At 42.5% G+C, this 25,185-nt stretch overlaps 4 protein-coding genes and 1 non-coding gene across 9 annotated transcripts in view; 1 reads left to right on the top strand and 4 right to left on the bottom strand.

Moving 5' to 3' along the window:
* Positions 1 to 177: 177 nt before the first annotated feature.
* Positions 178 to 6,267, bottom strand: l(3)80Fg (dnaJ homolog subfamily C member 16 l(3)80Fg). The gene is made up of 12 exons (XM_011148072.2): positions 5,707 to 6,267; positions 5,548 to 5,614; positions 5,267 to 5,463; positions 4,899 to 5,179; positions 4,638 to 4,828; positions 4,211 to 4,545; positions 3,820 to 4,123; positions 3,435 to 3,583; positions 2,946 to 3,158; positions 2,505 to 2,721; positions 2,309 to 2,416; positions 178 to 2,163 (listed from the first exon to the last, which is right to left on the bottom strand). Exons 1-12 carry the CDS (start codon positions 5,955 to 5,957, stop codon positions 2,038 to 2,040), a joined length of 2,439 nt encoding a protein of 812 aa, XP_011146374.1. The 5' UTR covers positions 5,958 to 6,267; the 3' UTR covers positions 178 to 2,037.
* Wdr24 (WD repeat domain 24) lies at positions 6,231 to 11,207 on the top strand. 5 transcript variants are annotated; one of them, XM_025300705.1, is made up of 13 exons: positions 6,231 to 6,369; positions 7,108 to 7,224; positions 7,485 to 7,707; positions 7,977 to 8,190; positions 8,271 to 8,519; positions 8,603 to 8,745; positions 8,862 to 9,045; positions 9,120 to 9,273; positions 9,344 to 9,470; positions 9,636 to 10,140; positions 10,357 to 10,518; positions 10,635 to 10,905; positions 11,045 to 11,207. In XM_025300705.1, exons 1-12 carry the CDS (start codon positions 6,363 to 6,365, stop codon positions 10,761 to 10,763), a joined length of 2,214 nt encoding a protein of 737 aa, XP_025156490.1. In that variant the 5' UTR covers positions 6,231 to 6,362; the 3' UTR covers positions 10,764 to 10,905; positions 11,045 to 11,207. The 5 variants fall into 5 exon arrangements, with proteins under 5 accessions (XP_025156490.1, XP_025156486.1, XP_025156489.1 ...); XM_025300701.1 differs by lacking the exon at positions 6,231 to 6,369 and adding an exon at positions 6,400 to 6,874; XM_025300704.1 differs by lacking the exon at positions 6,231 to 6,369 and adding an exon at positions 6,778 to 6,874 and having other exon boundaries at positions 9,374 to 9,470; positions 9,642 to 10,140.
* On the bottom strand, positions 11,123 to 11,195 carry TRNAV-AAC (transfer RNA valine (anticodon AAC)). Its single transcript has one exon. It is a non-coding gene; the product is annotated as a tRNA-Val (tRNA).
* Positions 11,208 to 11,673: 466 nt separating the features above from the next.
* LOC105187330 (60S ribosomal protein L36) lies at positions 11,674 to 12,724 on the bottom strand. Its single transcript, XM_011148069.3, has 4 exons — positions 12,544 to 12,724; positions 12,231 to 12,357; positions 11,938 to 12,072; positions 11,674 to 11,817 (listed from the first exon to the last, which is right to left on the bottom strand). Exons 2-4 carry the CDS (start codon positions 12,354 to 12,356, stop codon positions 11,734 to 11,736), a joined length of 345 nt encoding a protein of 114 aa, XP_011146371.1. The 5' UTR covers position 12,357; positions 12,544 to 12,724; the 3' UTR covers positions 11,674 to 11,733.
* A 5,812-nt stretch (positions 12,725 to 18,536) lies between these two features.
* Positions 18,537 to 25,185, bottom strand: part of mav (TGF-beta domain-containing family member maverick) — a 40,991-nt gene continuing 34,342 nt past the window's right edge. The window contains exon 3 of the mRNA XM_011148067.3: positions 18,537 to 19,907. Within this exon, the coding sequence (XP_011146369.3) occupies positions 19,063 to 19,907 (845 nt within the window). The 3' untranslated portion in view covers positions 18,537 to 19,062. The remainder of the gene's footprint in view (positions 19,908 to 25,185) is intronic.

The raw sequence follows: 25,185 nt of genomic DNA, 5'->3' as shown, positions 1-25,185 counted from the left end.
CTCTTCCGGTGGATCTTATCGCATAATTACTCCAGACGCAGCGGATTGCATCCCCGCGAGAGAGCAAGGGCAAGATACTCTCGACGGGTTATGCAACCCGCACTGAGAGAGATACATGTGTGTGGGTGTATATATGTGTGCGCGCGCGCGCACACACGTGCTATAACTCGGGAAACGTACGATAAACTACAACGTTTTATTATTCAACATTCCTGTAGATATATTAACTTTCTCTTTCTTTCATACGCAATCGCGGGATCGCGCGTCCTCTTTGCACGACATAATAAATATATATTTATATATGTATATACGCCGTATCACACATCTCGTACAACCAATTCAACGTCCGCTATTACGTACAATGTGCTGGGTGACACATCTCTGGTAATAGCGTTGACACGTTTTATAGTTACCGCAAAATTGATACGAACTCTACACATCATCACCGCGCGTACTTAGGAATGACTGCTACGCGTTCCCTATTTCAGTGTGAATCTAACAATCGTCGCAACGAGATTGAGCAACAGAGAGCCGGACGCGAAGAGACAGTGCGCGCTGTCTGACGCGCGTGATTGAACGTTAGGGTAGAAATGTTATAACTCCATGTGTTTATTTCGTCAGTTTTAATTGTCATATAAGGATATAAAGTATAAACAATTGAGCTGGCGCGCATAATTTGCAGTTTCAACAGCATTATGATATATATCTCATATATGTTTCTATAATACACTTTAATACTTTCTAATAGCCTCTCGTAGCAGGAATATATCTTATATTGTAAGTAACACGCGAAGGTACCTATATCTGTCGCTTTGCAGAGATACATGTATCCGATTTCATGAAGAAAACTGAATAGCTGCGAGAGCGAGTTTGCTAATGCTAAATGAAAAGAATTTTGGACCAGCCAATGTGTATGCGTATGTATGTATATATGTGTGTATGTGTGTGTGTGTGTCATTTAAATGTTTACGCAACTAATGAGATTCATGAGAGCGTAGCGATCATGGAAGTAATGGACGTATGTAGAATCTCGATAAGGGCAACTCGATAATTGCATCTCTTCACAAGCACATTATCATACTAAACGTATGTTTCGAAGATCGATTTTACGGTAACTATAAAATATATGAGATAAGGTATAAATTATGTAAAAGAGAGAGAGAGAGAGAGAGAGAGAGAGGGGGGGGGAGAGAGGGAAAGTTCGTAGACATTACATGCTACTGACATACGGATTCGAGAAACACGTTCGACACGAAGGGGCGTACGCCGGATAAACGGAGCGTGGAACAAGCGACAGAGGTACGCATCTTTAAGATATAAAGATATTAATATGCAGACTTACATTTCCTTTCTCCTCTCTCTGACACGATATGAAAAATAGCGGTCGTTATCGTAATGTTGTGAGGGAATTCGAACGTATTCGTATGTCGAGGACCGCGTGGGGGTCGGTCTGTAGATTACTATCTACGGAAATATAAACGATCTATTACTCATACTGTGCAATATAAATACTGCTAAGTAACGTTGACTAGATAGTTACAAGCGATATTTCGAGGAATAGAAGGAGTATTCGAGTTACAATAGGAACAGACGAAGTATAGTATACAGAAAACACTGATCTCTATGTCCGGAGTTAATCGAGCGCCGCGCTACACTCGGTAGTGTGCCGGCCCTCCGCCCTCTCTACCTTCCTTTTGCTACGTAACCTTTTACAGCGTGCTTGAAGAATATACTTAAAGGTCTGATCTAAGATAAACCATTAAAATGTAAGAAACTGTAAATAGGCTTATAGATGCCTAAGGAATAATGAATATGCTTTGTCTTTATACAGAGGGCCGTGCGCATCTGTTCGTTCGAATCACAGTATGTCTCAATGGCAATAATAATTTGCTGACTAGACTTTCTTGTTCCTCACCATCATCCAATGATGCGTAGGTTTCAAGAGAGAAAAAGAGAGAGAGAGAGAGAGAGGGAGAGAGAGAGAGAGAAAAGAGGAAGAAAAATAATGAAGAACGCATCCTCTCCTTCTTCGTTCCTTTACTTGGTAGTGAACTCGGGCCAATAATTTATGTAATAACGTTGTGTTAATCCCTCGAATAGTCTGTCGAGCCACATCGGTAACCCGTCCAAAAGGTTGTCGTGATATAAAACGTTGTTTCCACCCTGCGAGAAAAGTGGCGCAACATGCACACGATTAGCAGACATCAATTGCAACAATCGGTCTTGCGCGACCCTATCGTTAGTCGTCAACGACCGTTGCGAAATGCGCAGGTCTCGACGACCTGCCGCTATAGTTTTTTTAATTTACCTCATCCTGAGACATGTCGGAATCGTTGGAACTGTCAAAGCCGATGAAAGCACCGGCTTCCGCGTCCTCGGGTCTCTGAGCGAGTTGCTTGGTCATCCTCTCTAGACGCTGTGTACGTGGCATTGCAACGCAGATGTTACATCAACGCAGATGGTAAACAGAGTCTCCATACTCTTCAAGATACTCCGATACATACCTTGGAACTCTTGCTCTTCGTCATCGACTCCGGAAGTTTAGCGTGGTACATGCAGAAGTATCTCCGATGGCCATTCAAGGATAATACCGTTCCCACGCAGTTCTTGGCATTTATGTTCAGTTCCTTGCGATCGAATAGAGTGAGAGACAAGAGCTTCTTGTACCAATCGAGACCTTTCTCTAATGACATATGCGCGAACATAAGCGTCTTATTCTTCCTGCACAAAGTACAAAGTCGTGCTTTATTACAGCGTCGAGTTCAAGTCTGCTCGATTAGAACTTACTTTAACTGGTAGTAATTTAATTCAATCAAGTCAGCACTTGTTTAACAAATTAGTAATTCATCTACCGTGTGACCTTTACTATGGCTGTTGCTACACGAAATTTGTGACACAAGATATTGGTTGTAGAAAAAGAATTTATAAACATTGACGCAGCGTACCTATAAGGCCACACAACTTTGTGGAAAACTGGTAACAATTTTAATCGACTCTGAGCGTCAACCAACAGAATGATGGTTCGGCAGCCCGGCTTCAAAAGTCGGACCAAACCGTTGTATTTCTCCGCGCGCAGCTCGTGTATTCGAAGCTGCGGCGGCTGCGGCGGAGACAATTTGTCCTTTAAGGGGGCCTGGATAGTCGCTTCTTCCAGCTTGCTGAATAAGAAAAGAAAACACCCATGAAAATTCGCGCGCGCGACAAAGCTGATACAATGTATGAAAGTTTACTTTCATAACAAATCGACTGTACGTGTGCACGGCTAGAGTACATGCTTAAAGGTTTAGTAATCGCTTATTTATCAGTATGTATGCATTTATCGATCTGTTAACATTAGCCATTCGGTCGTGAAAACTGACTAACACCGCGATGCTGAGATCAGAATGAGAAGCGTATACCAGCGTGTACCAATTTCGCAGTTCAATTCTACTCACGCTAGGTATGACATGCCATACCCTGCTGCCCCGATCAGCACGAGAGTCGCTAGTACCGATATCAGAGGTAAAATCTGCTCTTTCGTCAGATTATCGGATATATAATCTACCGCTAATAATGCCCTTCCTATCAATCTGCCTACAGTACCCTGGGTGGAGATATCAAGATATCAATATAGCAATACGGTTGACAAAGTTACAAAGACCAAGTACAATATTCAAAAATTGAATATATGATTGTACTAATTAATATATGTTAATACACATATTAATAATATATATTCTTAACTCATCATTAACTCATAGTTAATAATAGCATATACTAATTATAAAAATAATTATAGAAATAGTATCTGTCGTCGAGAGATCGCTTTGGAATGCATACCTGTGCGTGCTCGTCTGCTAGTTCCTCTATGACAGCGGCATACGGTAAAGCTTCGGTAGCGCGTAACAGCTTCTGTATAGTCTTCTCTAAATGCCTACGAGTCTCGTTCCATATACGCTCGTCCTGCGCGGCATCGGCCCATCCGTTGGGCAGCCACTCGTACTTTAAGTGATTGGCGTCTCGTCTCCAGATGATGACGATATGTGACAACGGTTCCAGCGGGCTATCTTCGCTGGCTGACAGAGCCGACACGAATTCGGGCTGCGTGTCTTTGAATATGTACGTGTATCTCACGCGTTCGGAGCTACAAAGCACGAAGGATAATCAGTGAGCGATGTGGCCGGCGGAAAACGCCGGGGCGGGTTCGATCGCGACCTGCAGGAGACGCTACCTGTAAGAAGACTCTAACGCCGCTTGCCTAAACTTGTGCCTAGCTATATCGTGAAGTGGGCTATTTTGTTGTGATATTAAAACGGCGCACAAGCGCTTCTGCGGCTTCAACCATTCAGGCGGGCATATAGAGTCCAACATGGCTTGATTCGAAAGCCTTGGCAAAACGAGAAACTTATTGTTGGCGATAACGTTATGCATGGTTTCGCTGGAAATATCTTTCATACTAACAGACGCCATAGGCTTCTCAGAATTCTCATTGAACAGTAGCAGAGTGTCCAGTTCTCCTGAGATTTTGTATTTCGACGTAATATCCTTGGTCTCAGGTATACCGACCTATCGGTAACGACGAATATTAATTACGCTTAACGAACAGAGTGACTTTGTAACGAACGACTTGGTGTAGTTTATTATTACGAGACGCTTACCTGGACAAAACCAAACGCCACGCGATCTCTGTGATAGAAAGACGTAAGTAAATATCGCAATCGAATGAAGTCTCTTTTCTCGAATATCAGTGCGCGAATTCGATTGTCCGTCCAACCCGACAAGAAGTTCTCCACGTTAACGTTGTTAACGGTGGTTATTAATTTATATGGTAGTTTACTTCGTACATACTCTGCAAACAAATGTGTCCATCAGCTGAGGATCAAAGTTGCAACTTCCTCAGCGAGTGACCAACAACGTACCGATAACCTTCTGAATGCTAAACAACGATTCCTTATAAACATTGGCGTGTCCTTCTATGATAACGACGAGACACGGAAGCGAGTGGATACCGAGTCTCCTCGCCAAGCTGGTTTCTTTCTTGATGTCCACAGTGGCCAAGCCGAAACCTAGTGGCTCCAATTCATCGATCAGTCGTCGCCACGTAGGCTCCACTTGCTGGCACGCAAAGCACCAATCGGAATAAAATAAAATTAAGTACGGCATACGATAAGTTTTCGGCACTATCATATTTTCATACGACCTGCGAATTGCGAGGAAATAATTAGACAGAACGTGATTGGTGTAGTATACACAGCGACAAATTGCTCAACAAGCAAGAGATACACACCGATATGTGATGCTCATTTTATGGAACAGCGTGATATCTCTCTTCTGATAATGGAATTGGAAATTACCAGAGAAGAGTTCTTCCAAAGGATCGCGAACATTGTATTGTTTACTATCCCTCCTTTGCCTCGAGACCCCATCCTCTGATGTTATCCCAAAATTATCAAACTTCCTCCTTCTTTCCGGATCTGTCAGAAGCTGAATAATTCAACACAATGATACTCGATACTCCTAGAGTACTGCCTCTAGCATATGGCGCTGTTTCAAGCAGGAAAAACATACCTCATAAGCTTTAGTTATCTCTACAAATTTATCCTCAGCCATTGGATGGTCAGTTTTATCCGGATGCCTGAGACAGAAGTAGTGTTCGCATTGAGGTATTTCTCAGCCAGGAGAACACCGCTATCGCTACCAGATAGAGACAAATTTGCCATCACTTACCATTCCTTAACGAGGTGCTTGTACGCTTTTCGGATGTCCTGCAGAGTCGCATGTCTCGATACACCCAGTATCTTGTACGGATTACCCAAGGAATCGACTGCGACGACCGACGGTGTCAGCTGGCTGATCAGGAGGAGGCACAGGAGCAGCAGGAACGCATACCTCATCAATGGCGCGATATTACTCTTGGTAACGTCGCCGGATCGTGTGCTCGTCGACGCGTGAGTCATTAAAAAATCAATCAATAACATTATCCGTGACGCAGTGGCAATCCACGGGGCTACCCCGTCTCTCTGTGCACCGTGCTAAACCGTGATTTCGTGCAGCTGATCGCGGCTCGTTCGTTATTCGCTCAGGCTACCTCTCGGTCACGCAGCCGGAGTTAGCAGACATATTTCGCGCGGATCATCGTCCACTCGTGTCGTCGCGTGGGGCGTTCAGCACGTCGGCGGAGTCTCACATCAACATTCCTGGGTCACCATGTTGTCAAATTAGACACGCATACGGGCCTCGGCTGGCGAGAGCGATGGCGAAATCTCACGGCCGGTTTACAGACGCAGCCGGTGACAGCGAGCGCTCTCATGCGAACCCCGCGAGTCGCGGCCAATTGTGATCGGAACGGATCTGCATAGCCGCGCGTGTAAGACTGCGAGCGTATGCACGGTGAGTTTCGACCAATCGTGCGCGGGCTACGTGAGGAAATGACTGCGAAAATCATTGCATTGGTGAATTTTATTATTAAAAAATAAAAACCTTCGACCGCGACACGCTGGTCGAGTGAATTTAAAATATCGAGTGGGTAATCGATTTTTTTTAAAAAAAAGGGGAAAGAAAAAGTCGATCATCGATTCATTGGTCATGTCATCTCTATCTGTGTGTGTTCTGTCTTGATGAGAGAAAGAGAGAGAGAGAGAGAGAGAGAGAGAGAGAGAAAGAAAGAGAAAGGAGTATATGTTGTCTAGCTGAGAGTTGTATGGGGTCGTGTGTTTTTTGTTAATTCGTTTATTATTGTTACTATGAGGTAGCATGTGTGACAATAGATAAATATCGAGGAATTGAGACGAACGCGACATGACGTCCAAAACTGTATGCATCACCCAAGAAGGACCCGCGAACGCGTTAGCCCTTAATAAAGATAATAGCCAGGTTGTGATAGCCGGTCGTAATGGTTCGTTATTTTTTATAATATTATGTTATTTTGGGATAAAAGGGAATAGAGAGATTATTGCATCATAATTTTAATGACAGTCGTACAGTAGTTTGTATTGTTGAAAGAAACAAGTCACAACACCTATGATTATAGTGGTGTATGTGCAACTATTGTGATATAAAATCATACAACTGCTGTTTTACATTGTATTATACTTAAGGACTATATATCTTACTGATCTTGCATTGCAGTTTTCAAAATACTCACATTGTTGGAGGATAGATTTGAGGAAACTTGTAATCTTCGAGTTGGCAAGAATTTGAATCTTAATTTCTCTTGCAATGATGTTGCCTGGAACCTCATTGATGGTAATCTAATGATTTGCTTTGATTATAATAATTATTAGTGTATCGCAAGTATATATAATACAGTACAAGTATATATGGTATCTTAATATAAGATAAAGAAGATGATATATGATTAAATAAATCTAACTTTATATGATCAGATCTTTAAATAGATTTATTTGAGAGGTCAGCTATAGATAATTATGTTCAAATTTCATTGGATTAATATTAATTTGTTTACTTGGTATCATTTTACGTTATAATGTTATACAAATTTGTAGATCATGTATTGGCAACTGCAGCTACGAATGGTGCAGTGGTTGTGTGGAACCTAAATAGACCATCCAGATCAAAACAAGAGCATGTATTTATGGATCATAAACGAACTGTGAATAAAGTGAGTTTTCATACGACGGAACCTATGTGGCTGATATCTGGTTCTCAGGATGGCACTATGAAATGTTTTGACTTACGAACAAAAGAAGCTGTTAAAACATTTCTTAGGTAAGAATATAGAGCTATGTGGACTTAGTTATTACGATGTACATGGTCCATTTTATTATTAGTAGTACTTATTCGAAGGATGCTATTGAATATTGAAAATCAAAATTTAATAAGAGAGAGGATCGACTGAGGAGAATTTGACAAAATATATAATCCTGAAGCAATCTCCACTAATAAGAAGTCTAATAATTAATAGCTTTTCTTTACTTGGTGAACATTTTATTACATACTTTTAACATTATTACATACTTTTGTACTTTTGTTTCTAGTAATACAGAATCCGTGAGGGACGTTCAGTTTTGTCCACACCAATTGCATATGTTTGCAGCAGTTTCTGAGAATGGTCACGTGCAGCAATGGGACATGAGAAGGCCTGATCGTTATTTTCAGCATTTTACCGCACACAGCGGCCCGATATTTGCTTGCGACTGGCATCCCGAATCTATATGGCTCGCTACAGCATCTAGGGATAAAACAATCAAAGTACTTTTGTCTTTGTATCTTCTGTGTGGATCCTTTCAAAATCTTACCACAGTCACATACATGCATCTTTGAAATTTTAGGTTTGGGATTTATCGGCTAAACCAAGTTGCGATTATACTATACACACGATTGCATCGGTAGGACGCATAAAATGGAGGCCGCAAAAGAAATATCATATAGCTAGTTGCGCTCTAGTAGTCGATTGTAGCATAAACGTTTGGGACATACGGAGACCGTACATCCCATTCGCGAGTTTCAACGAACACAAGGATATCCCCACGGGGGTAGCATGGAGAGGCAGCTCGCAGTCGTTTTTGTCTACGAGCAGAGTAATACCGTTGATCGCTTTTCCTTTCTGTCACGATCAATGTACGGTGAAATTGTTTCACCTTCGTGTCGTTGCTGTTCGCAGGATTGCACGTTATATCACCACGTATTCGAGGACGCCACAAAGCCGGCCAGTAAAGCGAACCCACAAGGTATTGCGTTGAATCCAAACGGTGACATTGCGTACGCTTGCAAAATGAACGTGAACGTGACAACTCCTGCAAAACAGTTAAGTAATATAATGAGGTGAATATCGGTATCGTATAAAAAGGTCGGAATACGATGGCGATTGTGCGAACTTGAGAAAATGTTCTTGAAATTGTTGTATCTCGAACATCTTACAGGAAAGCACCTACGACGAACGATACCTTTTGCATGGCTTCGAGCATAATGCATAGATTCAGTGTAAATTCGACGAACAAACCAATGTGGTTCAAGACTTTCGCCGAAGGCTATCTACTTTCCGGGAGGTTGGACGAAATCTGTGATCACAACGCGATTGTCGCAAGCAACAGTGGTAGACACGATGTAAGATATTTGTGTTTCTTCAGATATTTTACAAGAAGAAGATATACCGATGACTTTGCATCTGTCAATTATAGCTTAGTAGAGTGTGGAATATCATAAAGACTTTGTACGCGAACCCTTTGGGCTCCATATTAAAAACGCCACCGGCGGTGCCGAAGGAAGATATTGTCAATACCTCGAATTTGGTACAAATCACGAAAGGTTCTGGCATGGAACAGTCAAATGCAGGTAAAAGCAATATCATCAACAACATGTTACAATCGCTTCATCCAACCATATAAATCGTTAATTTCATCAGGCTATGAAAGTGATGTGAAGTCTCTTCAAGGGGAAAACCAAACCGGTGCTACCAGTGGCGGTGACGACGAGACTGAGACGGACGAAACGCCGGATAATCAAAATTTCGCAGACCCTGTCCTGCCAAAGTACTGTCAAAACAAACTTGTTCCTAAGAATTCCGTTATTTGATATCACAGTATTGTATTAAGTAGTTCACTGTAGTACACAATTACGCATAGTTGTGCACGCGACATTAATTCGAGTAAAAAAATAATTCGTTTAGGCGTGCACGGTAAAGACAATCGGTACAGTTACAGGAGACCACTTGCCAGTCATCACACGGGATTGTCGAAGGGCGACTTCATCTTTGGAGAGAGCGAACTTGAGCCCATGACCTTGGAATACAACAATGGTTTTATGCGGGACATGATAGACAACGACGATGATTGGGCGTTGTCTAAGGAAGCTTTCCCTTTACGGCACGAAATAAAGGACCCGTCCCCGCCACCGGAACAGTTTCCCAATCACCTTCCTGACCTCAACGAAGACTCAGCTTCCGTTGTGGTCGAGGATCAACCGTGTCAGCTAGTAGTGTCGGCTATACCTAAACCGTTGTCTTGGGATCCCACGCGTTTAATTGTGGAAGCGTTAAATCATCACGCGGATATCAGGGACGTGCAAACATCGGCATCGATCCTCATTGCTTTAGGAGAAAAGAGAAAAGACTTGAACATTGAAATAGCCACGCAGGAACATTGGTTGATGGAATACTTGGACATGCTCTGCAAGTTCAAACTCTGGCATGTAGCTACCCAGGTTCGTTCACGATTAATATGTAGTTTATTAATTATTATGTTTGAATAGTTACATATTTCTCTCTCTCTCTCTCCTTTTTATTATATTTCGCATTGTTATGCGAAACTATCGAAAAAATTCTGTTTTTCTTTTCTCGTAATATGAGATGTTTAAATAAAGTTCAAACGGATCGTTATCCTAAGATTAGAGTAGATTGATAAAGGACTTTGTTCGCAGATAATACAATTAGCATGGATTCCTTCCATATCACAGCTGAATCAACAATCAACTCTAATACACACGTGTTGTTTAGCATGTACAAAGCCCTTGCAACGATCCGCGTGGTTGTGTGACCGTTGTCATACGTCTGAACACGCTCTCTGTTCCGTATGTCATCAGGTATGGTATTTTGGTAAACATTAAAAATTTACTTTTTCAAGACTCATGCTTATACGTAAATCTCTTTAATGTACACTTGTCGATCAAGCTAAGATCATTGTGTGTTCTGTATATAGGTGGTACGTGGTATATACGTATGGTGCCAAGGATGCACACACGGAGGTCATATAAATCACATGAACGAATGGTTTAACTGCAATCGGCAGTGTCCAACAGGTTGTGGGCACACATGTGAATATACATGAGGAGGATGTCCTGTGATATCCGCTACAACTAGACGACTGTAAATAAAAATGCTGTAATATGGCCCAGGAGAGAAATGATAGAAGCACAATACAAGTTGCTCATCAGACTGATATAAATAATGAGATACGGCTTAGGGAATGTGTAAAAAACGAATTGAATTTATAAGTGATATTTTAATTTAATGTATTTTAATGATTTCTATATCATTGATTGATTTTTAATTACATAGAAAATTAAACTTACAAGAGTGGATTTTCTGATACGATTATATTTCCCATAGCCTCCAAACATCTCAAGAATCGATGACTTGGTTAAGAAAAAAAAGAAACATTCTCTTCTTTTGGAAAGACCAAAAAAATGTTTCCGCCCGGGATCGAACCGGGGACCTTCCGCGTGTTAGGCGGATGTGATAACCACTACACCACGGAAACTGTGATGGAAAGGTAGCTTTATTTTTGGTATATACGGTACATACATACATAAAATTTAACATACATTTATTATTATAAAAGTTTATTACGATATACATCTTTTACCATAGAAATATTTTAAATAAGTTTATAAATTTTTAAGTTTCCCCAGAATCCTGAGAAATGTTATTCAAAATGTTTCCCTTATAATATTTATTCATGAATATTTCATTAGATGTAATTTTCTACCAAAAAAAAAAAAGTTGATATAGCATAGACCCAAGTAATAATTATACAAAATATATCAAATCAATTTTATATAAATGAACTTATATAATATTATTTTAAGTATAGCTTGGTTCCTTTATATACTAAAATGTTGACTAATTTAAATTTTTGTCAGTCTTAATCTTTCTTTGTTATTAAACCTTCTGAATTTCTATATTAGTTTACTTAAATAATATATATAGGATATAGGATTCAAGAATAAAGATCATACTTAAGCTGTATACAATTTAAATTCATTTATTAAAAATGTCTTAATTTTTAGAGACAAAATTTAATGATGAGCAGCTTTCCTCATTTGTACCAGGATGTTTCCAAGTTCTTCTCGCTTTCTCTTAGCACGGATATGTGTGCCCAACTAGAAAATATTAATAGTTTCATACATTATACGGTAAAAGTATGTAAAAGACAGAGATAATTTCATTAATAATTTGCTGATTTTGCAAAGAAATGAGTGATGTTGATCTCTAACACTTACCCTCCTCTTCAAGAATTTCAAAGCTCGCTTGTCCTTGGATACTTTTAACAACTCCATTGCACGCTTCTCGTAAGGAGCATGCCCTGTAACTTCACGGATCAAATCTCTCACAAACTTGCTGTGTTTGGTTTGTTTCTACAGTGAGAAATTTTTAAGATGGATTAACATACACGAGAGAAAGGAAAATATAAGGATATTCTACAAATAAATTATCATAAATATGACAAACTGATGGAAAAGATATTGATGTACAGTATATAATAATGAACAAGGGACCTACAATATATACTTACTCCCTTTAGCCTAGATGGTCGGAGACATACGGTCTTCTCCTTTTCAGATTTGCTTTTTGCCACACGAATTTTCGTCGTTTTGTGGCCCTTGTTGAGGCCAACGGCCAGCTCGTATTTTGGTGCCATCCTATAAAATAATCATCCAACTTTTAGGTTATATTACTTACAGACTAATCAAATCAAAAAACAAAATAATTTTGTATAATATAGTAAATCATAAATACAATTAAGTTGCTACAATAATTATATCATTAAGATTTCTTTAACTTCAAATAGATTGCCATAAAATTATAAGATTTGGAATTACACAAACCTCGTGATGCTAACACACAGATCAAAAGAATTGTCTTTAGTTGTTGGGGAATCGCTTTTAGTGTAATCGACTTTACAAAGTGGGAATGGCCGCGTTCAGCAGACTCAACAGTTGGACAACATTACTAGATTTACCACTGAATCTCGCTCCTGATTGGTAAATATTTCTGGGTCTATGAAGAATCTAAAAGAATGCTCCAATCACAGACAATAATCACTAAGCGCTCTCTGATCACTTGTTCTACTGAACGCGGCCAATGTCACTTCGATTATTTTAACATCGATTAGTTCCATCTTGCAGAATCGATTATAATATGATATGGATTATATCGAATAACGATTGTATAATATTGGGTTAAGTAAAAAATTTTGAGCGTTTTCTGCTAGATGGCTTTAGTGAGGTCATATCTCACGATGTATACGTCGCATCTGGTCATTCTACACTTGCGACTTAAAGGTGACATAACGCTTTAAAAAAAGTTCTTTGACAGTTTTGTGTTTGGTGAAGCCAGTTGTATGTTAGAGCATACCAAAATGGAGGTAAAAAAGAGAAAATTCGATACATTCTTCGGTACCACTACGACCAAAGGGAAAAAGCGGAGCAGGCGGCCAAAAAAATTTGTGCTGTTTATGGACCCAATACAGTATCGAATGCAACAGCAAAGCGGTGGTTCCAATGATTCCGTTCTGGTAATATGGACGTTGAAGATGAGACACGCTCTGGTAGGCCAATCGTCGAAAATGTCGATAAAATCATGGAAAGCGTCGAGTCGGACCGGCATGCGAGCACTTATTCCATTGCCCAGGAACTGAAGATTAGCCAGAAAACCGTTTGGAACCATTTGCATAAGACTGGTCTCAAGAAGAAGCTCATATGGGTGCCACACGAATTGACGCAAAAGAACCTTTTGGACCGAATTCATGCCTGCGATTCTTTGCTGAAGCGTAACGAAATCGACCCATTTTTTAAGCGGATGGTGACTGGCGATGAAAAATGGGTCACATACGAGAACAACAGGTGAAAAGGATCGTGGTCCAAGCGCGGTGAGCCGGTCCAAACGATCGCCAAGCCCGGATTAACGGCCAAGAAGGTTTTACTGTGTGTTTGGTGGGATTGGAAGGGAATCATCCACTATGAGCTGCTCCCATCGGGCCAATCACTCAATTCGAACCTACACTGTCAACAACTGACCAGATTGAAGCAGGCGATCGACGAGAAACGGCCAGAATTAGTCAATAGGAAGAGTGTTGTGTGTCCATCAAGGCAATGCCAGGCCGCACACATCTTTGACGACGCGCCAGAAGCTCCGAGAGCTTGGATGGGAGGTTATATCGCACCCGCCGTATAGCCCAGACCTGGCTCCAAGCGATTATCACCTTTTCAAGCATTTGCAAAATTCTCTTGATGGTACAAAACTGGCCTCAAGAGAGGCTTGTGAAAATGAGCTGGTCAAATTTTTTACCAATAGGGACGAGGACTTCTTCAATCGCGGAATTATGAAATTGCCTTCAAAATGGACAAAAGTTATCGAACAAAACGGCGCATATTTGATCTAAATCCGATAATCCTAACTTTGTTAATTTCATCGTCGAAATAAAGAGAAAAAAACGCTCAGAACTTTTTATTTCACCCAATATTTTTAACCTTGATTATTTTCCGAACGTAGTTTTTTTGCGATATTTCTAGAATTAGTACTAATATCCGTATTCATAGTCTTTTGAGAAATAAGGACTCCTTATTCCTCATTTTACATTTCATAAACCTTCCTTGACCAAACAAGGAGCCTTAAGCCCGTGTCACACTACGAATTGAAGATCAAGGATTGCGGATTGAAGATTAGATTTCGACAAATCGACGACTTCGGTTTTGATTTGCTTATTCCGATTGGTCAAATTTCAATCTTCAATCCGCAATCCTTGATCTTCAATCCGTAATGTGACGCAGGCTTTACTGCTCTCTTACCTCAAGAAAAATCACGAGCTTCCTTGAGGAGGAAATGTTACCTGAAATCTGTTCGTTTTCGTTGCACTTCTGAACTAATGCATAAAAGTGTAGTAAGTTTTTGCAACACTTAAGCCAACGGCACACGGTGCTTGTTTTCGTGCTGGATTGCTTGCTGGATGAAAATACTGCGTTCTGATTGGTACTTTTCCGAAGATGGATAGAAATGCACCAATCAGAACACAGTATTTTCATCCAGCAAGCAATCCAGCACGAAAACAAGCACCGTGTGCCATTGGCTTTACTTTTGTTCCATTACGTGTGATGTTGCGCTTTCAAACTGATAGCATATAAAGGAAAAAAAGGATAGCGAATTTTTAAATGATTCTGAAGAAGGATTTTTTCTTTTTCGATGTAACCCCAATGTAACCCTCAATGTAACACCAATGTAACTCCAATGAAGTGTGCTACTAGGGTTATGATTGATTGTTCTCCTTGCTAAAATGGTTTGAGCCTTAACTAAAGAAGGTTTGAATCTCGGCTAAATGCACCTGTATCTTTTTTGACCTGTTAAAATCAATAGACCCGTTATTTTTATTGATTTCAAAGTCGCCGCTATGAGCCGCCACTTTCCTCGAAGAAGATTTGTGATATCGTGATATGACTCAACAACGGGTTAGGACCTGTTCTTTTTAAATGGTATTATTTAATAATGAGTCAGGCATTCTTTTATATTATATTCTAAAAGGTATGCAAAATTCAATCGGCTGTAACTTCGGTAAAAATGACGGCATTGAAATCGTTCAGAAAGCATTTTACAGCCCGAAGTTTCTAATTTTAAATCATATTAATATCATAAGTTCACTGGTATGCTTGACTATAATATATCTAATTAAACGAAGAGTGACAGCTGTTAAATTTCCACCTTTTAGTCGAGTTTGAACATTGACAATTCACTGTTATCAAAAATCTAGTAAACGCATCTCAAAGAGAGAAATTTAAGTTTTCTGTTTATTTATTATACATTTTCGTACATTAACTCGTTCATTCTCTATAAACGATCAAAATCTTAATGATGCGCTCTTCGCTTTCACGTTAAATAACTTGGTGAAAAAAAAATCACATCGTACAAATATATGCAAATTGAAGGATGAGATTCGCTCTTTTAACTGACGCAAAGCTTGTTTATGCGTAATCACGTAGCACAATCTGGCAAATAAAGACTATGTAAGGAATTTTTATGCTCAACGAATATCGATTCATGTAGCATTGAAAAAAATAAATGGGCTTTATACACGAAAATAATTCAGGGAGAAACTCCAAACTCCAAAATTCTTCGTAAATCTCATTACAATTATCTTAGGAAAGTTGCGTTGATTACTACGCGTTCGGTTTTATTTTTTTTGTTTGTATCCTTAAACTTGTGTCACCTTTGCGCGCATTACTTCGGCTTCGGCGCAATCCCAGTACAAAGGAAAAAAATAAATTTATGTACAGTGAGACAGCATGTCACTTTCGCCATTTTCCCGTTGTATATTTCGCTTCGATCAAGAAAATCAACCATGAAGAAGGACCTCGAGGACTGAGTTGATTCATCGACGGAAGAAGCATGTCGAGGGACATTTATTAACCTCCCGCGAGAGGGGAAAACAGAGAATAAAGTTGTTATTCTTATCTTAAACGTCGCTCTCCTCTTTCACATCGCGTACTCCCTGCATATGCGGAGAAAAAAACGTTCGAGGTTTTTAACTCGTATTGTGTCGGGGACATTATTCGCGGATGACTTCATCTCGGTACTAGCCGATTTGTCGTTTGTCATCAATATGTCATTCGCTCGCAAATGAGACTCGTATATTATTTTCACTTGTATATTTAGAGAGAGAGGAAAAGAGCGGAAGGGAGAGAGAGAGAGAGAGAGAGAGAGAGAGAGACGACGATCGTTTCGTTTCTCGCCGTTATCACTGATCGGATACCCCCGATTTGAGAATTGTATTTTTTAGAACTCAACGTCCACGCGGCCGGAATGCGCGCGGTTGCATAATGCACACGGTAACCTTCGAACTCGAACAGGGTAAAGCAACGTTCCGCTCAATAAAATTTTATTGCTGTCGTGGTGAGATAACCCCGCAACGACATTAGATTGGAGAGAGACCCCTTCTTATTCATAAAATCGCGTAACGCTCGCGACTCGACTCGTTAAATAGTGACAATATATTTTACGGCTGCGCGGTTTTAATTTTATAAAGCGTCGTCCGTTACGTGCAGCAGTCACCATTGCGCAGACCACGAGTTCCGGAAATGTGCGGGGAACAAGCGCACGATGTTGTTTCTGGCGAGATTTTTATTGCTGAAAACATTCATCGTCGAAAATACTAATCGTCGACTACTACAAGCCGCTGAGAAATCCTCTCCGTAGATGAAGCTTCGCACGCGCGTGTGTGCGTGTACGTCTGTGTGGAGTAAGATATTATGTATTATTTATTCGTTAGCTGAAATTGACATGGACATTACATCGCAATTCTTACTCGATGCGCAATTACTGAGATGTAGATTTAAAGTGCGAAGACTCGCGGGATAAATTTTGTTCTTTTCCATACTTTCGTCGGGGCGAGGAAGTTCCCGTGAAGTGTGCGGAAAGTTATAGCAGATTGTCTAACACTACAATTTCACTATAGTTCCACTATAGTTCCACATTCTCTCGAGGTCGCAATTCGCTTAAACGCTAAAGTAGGAATGAAGAAATGAACACGCCGCTTCTATTGGAAACTGATAGATCATATATTTTACTTCGCTATAAATCGTGAATAGATCTTCACCATTGGATAATTTCTTGACAAACGATCAAGAGACAAGAGTGAGAGTTTTTGACGTGTCGATAAAACGGCGCCGCCCGTGTGTGATCGATCAAGATTGTAGTTTGTAGCGGCGCGCGCACGGCGAAACACGTCATAAATTTTTCATACATAATTTCTCACATCAGGGCGTGCACGCAGCAGCAGCAGCAGCAGCAGCAGCAATGTTCTCCTTATCGATTCTATCGTTCTGCGCTCGATATAAATACGATATGTTACTCCACAGTTAAAATGCGAATACAGACTATTTCACAGACAGTTAGAGCACGAAATTCTCGCGAGACACATGCATATAAAGAGTTACGCGCGGCGGTCACCGATTAGCGCAGACCTCGTTACGAAACGTTGGAATTTCATAAGAATGAAACGTACGCGAGCGAGCGCGTACGTTCCGCGAGAGCCGAGTTCGATCCGAGGGAGATTTAAAAAGGATACTCGAGATTCTACTCATAATACTCTATAGGAACTAATAAAACCTTGATACAAAACAGGTTCGGTAGAGCGAAGACTTCGGTTACGTCACGTTATGTTAATAAACATCGACTTACGGCCCGGCTTGTTTCGCGAGAGCCACAACGTAGCCTACGTGATTGTAATAAATTAACAGATAGTAGTAGGGTGTGCGCTATAGTTACATAATGATTATGGCGTTTCGTTTACGGGGAGACGCGCTCACCTGGTCGAGGCAAACGGGCTAAAGTCGTCCGCGCCGTCGTCGTCGTCGCATTCGCGACGACGAAGAAGAACGCAACAACGCAACAACGCGCGATAGTTCGCGGCAGTCTGACGGCAAACGTTCTTCGTTTCCCGTTTCCTTCACCGACCAGGTGTCTGAATATAGCAAAAATGTCCTAGTAATATAAAATACGATCGCTACTTAATAAGGAATATAATGACAAGTAAATATAGTTAGTATCACAGTCAATGCGAGACCCGCGCGGGTCTGAATTCGGTGATGCCTTGCGTCGTCCGGGTCGTACGAGCCTGAGAAAAAGAGAGGGAACGAAAAAGATAGATCGAAAGAAAGGGAGAGAGAGGAAGAGAAAGAAAAAGAGATAGATAGATAGATAGATAGATAGATAGATAGATAGATAGAGAGAGAGAGATAGATAGATAGATAGATAGATAGATAGATAGATAGATAGATAGATAGATAGAGAGAGAGAGAGAGAGAGAGAGAGAGAGAGAGAGAGAGAGAGAGAGAGAGAGAGAGAGAGAGAGAGAGAGAGAGAGAGAGGAGAGATCGACAATCTCCGGTTTCCTCGCATCGACTACAAGAATTGTCCGGGCTGAGGAGAGAATCGAAAGTCTGAAAAGATCGTACACGGAGGTGCGCGCGGGAATCCTGAAAAGACGCTCGTCTCGGGTGATTATTATTCTCTCTTATATATTCTTTCAATTATTTATATGAATAATTATATATAATATATAAACAACGGTACTGCTACTGAGATACCGTTATCGATATATTGCCGTCATCGTTATCTGCGGTTGCGTCGCTTGTTCCGACGGATCAGACGAATCTCAAGGAAACTCGAGTATTCCCGTCGAAGTATCGGAACGAGGCTCGTCGCACCGGCGCGCGCGATCGCGAGAATGCGTGCGGCAGCACCGAACCACAATTCGGACGATTCTTTGGTGAGTCCTCGGCGATGGTAGACTGTTTCGTTTTCCTCCTCCCTTCTCCCTGCTCTCGGCTTCGGAGTGCTGCCCTTCAGCACTGCCCTTAGGAGCAGGCGCACTCCTCCACCGTGATATTGTGCCAGTAAGACACCTGCAGCTGCGTGGGTTGCTTCTCATCGAAATAGACGACCATCAGCTGGTTGAGCTTGCTGGGCGCGCAGCACGGCTTCGGCACCCTCTTCCGGTCCTCCTTCCACAGTAGGCTCTGCAGCAGCGCGTGATGATGCGCCGGGTTGTACAGAGGCGGGCAACGACCCTTGCAGTAGCCGGCGTCGAAGCTCCTCGGGTATACGATGAAGTCGAAGCCGTCCAGGTCCTTGAATTTCACCGTCATCTCGTGTCTGCAGCATCTCTTGTTGTTGTAGCCCTTGCAGTCGCTGCGTCGCTCGTGCCGTTGCAGCACCTCCTCGGGTGTGTGCCGCTTCTGCCTGCGAGCGCCGCCGTTGTCGTTCGTCTCCGACGTGGTGAAGACGTTCAGCCTCGCGTGGAAGATCTCACGACGCGTCGGCAGGTCATCGTGAAGAAACTCCAGTTCGAGACCGCGGTTCTCCTCGGGGTCTCTCTCGAGCCAGATCGCGGCGATCTCAGTGGAGTCCAACTCGAGCCAACGGGAGTCCTTGGACGAGTCCGTCTGTGGAATCCGACTTCGCAGGAGAAGACGCCGAGACACCGGCGTCCGGAGGTATACCAGGACCTCCAGCTTGCGCGGATATCGGTGGTCGCCTTGCAGGAGGAATCGCAGGGTCGCGTGATCGACCGTGACGTCCTCGTCTCTCTCTTCATCCGGAACTGCGACGGGGAAGTACAAGGAGTGACGGTGATTCCCTCTCCAGTCATCCTCGTCGTCGTCAAGGTTGACGGTAAGACCCGGCCTATTCCCAGGATGCTCTGTAACGAGAAACGCACGCCCGTTAATGCAGTCGCGAGTTACGCAAATAAACTTGCGAATGGAAGTCGGAAAATTCGCGTCATCGCGATTCCTCCTAAGCGGATGACGTTGACGAATTTCTCGGCGATTATTTGACAAACCTAATTGGATTATCAATACGCCTTGTTGAGAACTCCGCGTTGTCGCGTTGCGGCGATGCGTTGCATTGTGCAAATAAACAGTTACGCGACGAGGTAAGAAACTTTTCCGCGTGGGGGATACCGTCAGGACTCGGACGCACGATATGTGAGAAGATGATGTTTGTGTGTAGTAGAAATAAATTGCAAGGTTGATTAGATGCAATGACGTGAGATGGAAAATTTGATCAGCCTCCGATGGAAAATATCTCAAACGAATATAAGGCGCAATGAGTTAGAGCTCTCTCTCTCTCTCTCTCTCTCTCTCTCTCTCTCTCTCTCTCTCTCTCTCTCTCTCTCTCTCATTCTCTCGTACTCTCTTATAGCATTAATTGCCACAAAGCAGAAACTCGAGATTATGTAGGTTGCTCCTGAATTCTTGCAACAATGACACGAAAGTCTCGCGCGCAGAGGTGACTCAGTGTCTCTTTGTCACAATTGTCAACGCTCGCGCTCCTACCTTGAGATTTACTGATTACATTCACATACACACACAGTTGACTTATTGTTCATCGCCCGCGACACCGCAACGGGAGAACTTCCTTGACCCTTACAACAAAACCGAGCGAGCCGAAATAAAGATACGTTCCAAATCGCAAACAAGCGAAACCGAGAGAGAGAGAGAGAAAGAGAGTGGCGAATAGCCGGGGAAAATACATTTCCGTCCGAGAATAGCCGCGCGATATTCATCAAGAGATCGAACGCTTCAATGCTGACGCAAACGTGTCGGCGCTTTATAAACATTGTTCGGATTCCCGCTCGACGAGAAACAAATCGCAGAGCCGCGGGTAATTCATCTCGATCATTCAACGGTTACGCGTCTTTCGAACAACATAAAATCGCGATAACAAAATATACAATATGAAAACTCCACAATCGTGCGGCAGAGAAAGAGAGAGAGAGAGAGAGAGAGAGAGGGGGCTGCCGATTCAATTAAGTAACATTTCCGTCCTTCCGAGACACAAACAACGATTCTATTATTTACCCGATCGCTTCGCAATTACTCCCCCATCACGATGACGTAAATAGAAAACCGTCTTCAAACGATCCCCCCTCTAGAATGCGCGGTAACATCGGCCGATCGTGAGGCATGACAGAGACAGAGACAACAATCTCTCGCGATTGAGACAATTAGCGAAAATGGCGAAAATGAATCACGATGAAGCAACGTCGCACGAGCGTCACCGTCGTCAAATTCATTAATGAGCAGATAACAAACGGAAAACTTGTCGTCGAGGGCGGAAGGGGGCAAGGGGGAGGGGGGGTGGTGGTGGGCGGGCAAGGTTTTTTACGCGAAGCCGCGTTACATAATTGACAGGAACTGCTGAATTCCCGGCGAGCGCGCGTGTGTACACGCTATAATTGTCTCACGCGTATTTGCGCGGATACACCGCGTCCTTGTTGCATTCTGCTGAAACGAGCGTAGCTCCGGATCCGCTCGCTACTGTCAGCGTATTATTGGCGAGGATGGTGAAGAGAGACTCTCGCATATCGTGCCGGATGGATACTTCGTCGCGCATAAACAAACACAGGCCTCTCTGAGTCACGGGACGGTATTCGGCGCTTTCTCTCTCTCTCTCTCTCTCTCTCTCTCCCCCTCCTCTCCTCCCTCTCTCTCTCCCGGCCGACAAAATCGGTGCGGGCGTTATTGCCGAGCGCGGAGATGCTTCGGAGATGAAGAATGCCCCTAAATTTAACCCCTTCGACGTTCGCGTGCCGCGCGACGCAACGTCCAATCGTGGTCGCGAAGCATTCCGCGTGTAAAATCTCCTCTCGATAAGTCGCGCGGCGGATTCACTCGCAGCGCTCGAACGCGCGTCGTTTCCGCCGGCCTCGTCGAGAATCACAAGATCCAGAGTAGAAAAATGAATAGGGCTCTGGTAAGGACTTGATTATTTTCCTTCATTAATCGGGCTCCAGTAAGGATAGAAAGACTAGGTCTCTACAAGATGTGTAGCAAATAATTTAAAAGGTCCTTATCAGGCAATATCAATAGAGCCTTATAAGGAAATATTTTTATTATTGCTTGAGTAAAAACATTCGTTCTTTTCATTCCAAGAAATTCAGACTGCAATTTCTTTATTTCTTTATAACCTTGTTAATATATAATAAGAATTTTTTATTATAAAAATATATCATACTTGCTATGAAATATAGCATCCTTTACATATAAAAATCTTGCTGCTACTTTTATTAAAGTTTGCTGCATCTCGAAACGAAGGCAATACTAGAAAAATCCTTGGAGGAGACTAATGAATATGGCAACTAATAAAACTGATAAAATTTGTTTTTAATTACGGTGTAATTAAAAAATATTTAAAAGAACCAGATAGAGCGTATCTACTAAAACAATACTAAACTATGACAATCTTATTACACGCTTCAGATCTTAATAATTTTCTATAATAATAAAACTTGATTTTGTATATCCAAAGCATCCTTAAAAGATCCTTTTGAGGCCCACATCAGTTTTCCATGTTAAAACGTTATTTCGTAAAATCTAAAGCGTCCCTGAAAACTTCTTTTCTAAGGCTCTTCCCAATTTTCCTTATCAAAGCCTTACTTCGTAAAATCTAAGGTATCTTAAATCCTAAAAGATTTCGGGGCCTGATGTGGTAATAATGAGGCATCCCTTTTAAGGATGAGAGATCCTATCTTCGCAGTCTTATCGGGGCCTTATACTTCATATGAAGGCTCTAACAATTTTTGCTCGGGATCGCCTTGAATGGAGGAGACACGCGCCGACTCTCGAGAGCAAATTCGGTGTGTGATGCGATTCCCCCGTACGCGGGTTTCGTTATTTCGACTTCGCGAGGGACCGTCGCGGTTGCCGCGAACTTCAGGATTTTAATTCCCCGGGACGACGCATGTCCACCTTAAGCCCGCGCTCTGAATGGTGCTCGGGGGTTTTGTCCCGAGAACAATGTCCTGAAATTTTTAAAGGGGGATGATTTCCTGAAAAGTCGCAACACATCCGCCGTAAAAATAGAAAAAAAGAAGAAACGATCACAATGCACCTGTGTATACTGGCTTCGGGCTAATAGTTTCTCCTCGGAACAAGTGTATACTTCGGGAGAATTGTATCTCGAGACATTGTCTCGGTGCGCGGATTTCGCTGTACCGCGACTTTTTGCGGGAGATATCACCGCAGTTCCCGAGTTCCGGGATTTTGATGTTTCGCGACAATGTAGCGTCTGCCCCGTGAACCCGTGAATTCCATAACGACCGGTTCCCCCCCCCTCTCTCTCTCTCTCTCTTTTTTTCGTCATGCGGGACGCCGCCCGTGCTTTGCCTAAAATGAATCATATCCGCGTGAAATAAATCGCCGGTGGGGAATTGGTCGCGCGCCAATCTCGTAAATACCTCCGAACGGCTGTACTAATAATGAGATTATTCCGGAGGCGGGATAAAATTTGTAAATCGCTCGTTCCGCCGGCTGTAAAAGTCACGCGCCCGGCGACGAGGAGGGTGCCGCGACTCGAATTCGGGAAGCGAGATAAATCCTCCTCGAGAGCGGGATAACTAACTCACACACGCTCCGATTCGACCCGGGCCGTTCTGAAATTCTCGCCTCTCCCGGCTCCTTCTTTTCACTCGGCGGCTGTGATTAAGTCTTATTTACGAGGGCCGACAGAGCGAGGCTTCTTAGGAAAACTCACGTATAGCCATTAATTATCCACGACGCGGCGCGACACACGACGACGCCTTCGTATACACACACACACACACACATACACACCGTCTTCTGATGTCCCTTCTGTCACGGGCCCGCGCTTAACGTCGTCGTTGGCACCGTTATTACGAGGATTTCAGTAAAAACTCGTCGGTAAATGACGGTAAACCGTGTGTATATTGTGAGAGCGAGGAAACACGAGTAATGTACTTAGGCCCGCGATAGGGCTCTCCTGTTCCGTACAATAATGCGCGGGCGCATTATCTGCTGAATTATCAGGCGAATTTACGAGCCGCTCTTTAGACGATTAGGAGAAATTATCTCGACGAAGTCTCTCTGCCGAGTCTCGAGTGGGCGAAGAAAAATGAAAACAAAGGATTTTCGGGCGTACGCTCGATCTCGCTTTATCCCGAGGAGCACAAGAGTGACGCGACGACCCGTGTTGCTGAGCTTGACAATTCTCTCTTTCTCTCCCCCCCCCTCTCTCCCTCTCCCTCTCTTTCACGTGGACTCTTTAAATAAGCCACGAAAATAAACGACCGGCACGCCGTGCGGCATTCTGAAAAACAGTGTTTTATCGGGATCCGCATTCCGCGATATGTCGTAAACAAACGATTCAGATCGGCGACACTTGCCGAATTCCGTGCGCCTCCTGAATTCTTCTCTCTCGCCGGCGCGCCGAGGGTCCCGCTCGAACAAGTCGCCGATCATTCGAACAGCGTTTCTTTCTTTCTTTTCTTTTCTCTTTGGACGAATTTCTTTTTTTTCTTTTTTTCTTTTGACGAGAGAAGCCAGCTACTAACTAACTGCAGCCGAGACCCCTATAACAGTATGATAATTTCTATACCAATTTAATTATACGACACCGTATTTTTATTATTAGGGGTGCCGGAAAGTGTCTTTTCGTATTTTAAAGCCTTCAATTTTCGTGGTTATAGTACGGGTTCCTAATTTTAATCCAGAATTAATTTAAATCCCAGCGGTTAACAGTTAACCGCATTTCTTTATTGTGCGTATCGACTTTCATTAAGATCGAACTTGCTCTGCTTTTTTTCATGCAAAGTTTTATAATAAAAACGAAAAAGACACTTCCCGGTACCCCTAATAATATTTCATGACAGTACCAGCGTCGTATCACAATAAAATGGCGTATGATACGTGTTTATTGAACACTAGCGATCACAATGTTTCCGCAAGCGATATTTTCACCCAGCCAACGTAACGTTACATCAATATTGTGATTAAAAATTAATTAACGGGTTACATATCGCTTGTAAACAGTTGGAAGTATAAAAGATGTGCGACCGTTACGCGCAACAACAAACGTTTTCCGCGTTCGTCGAGTGGAAAACTGTAACGTCAATGTGAAAACGTTACTGTGTCGGCCTGGCATTTATCGGGTGGTTAGTCAGTCATCGTTTTGTACGT

Source organism: Harpegnathos saltator, unplaced genomic scaffold, assembly GCF_003227715.2.
Source record: "Harpegnathos saltator strain DR-91 unplaced genomic scaffold, Hsal_v8.6 scaffold38, whole genome shotgun sequence".
Taxonomy (NCBI): domain Eukaryota; kingdom Metazoa; phylum Arthropoda; class Insecta; order Hymenoptera; family Formicidae; genus Harpegnathos; species Harpegnathos saltator.
Note: the sequence above shows the minus strand (reverse complement) of the source record. Positions and strands in the feature narration are given on the sequence as shown.

Coding starts and splice junctions, on each gene's coding strand:
- LOC105187330 (XM_011148069.3), bottom strand. CDS start 12,356: ATGGCACCAAAATACGAGCTGGCCGTTGGCCTCAACAAGGGCCACAAA. Junction 12,073..12,230: donor GACCATCTAGGCTAAAGGGA/GTAAGTATATAT, acceptor TTCTCACTGTAG/AAACAAACCAAACACAGCAA. Junction 11,818..11,937: donor TGAAATTCTTGAAGAGGAGG/GTAAGTGTTAGA, acceptor AATATTTTCTAG/TTGGGCACACATATCCGTGC.
- Wdr24 (XM_025300701.1), top strand. CDS start 6,778: ATGACGTCCAAAACTGTATGCATCACCCAAGAAGGACCCGCGAACGCG. Junction 9,274..9,343: donor CATGGAACAGTCAAATGCAG/GTAAAAGCAATA, acceptor TAATTTCATCAG/GCTATGAAAGTGATGTGAAG. Junction 10,519..10,634: donor TCTGTTCCGTATGTCATCAG/GTATGGTATTTT, acceptor TTCTGTATATAG/GTGGTACGTGGTATATACGT.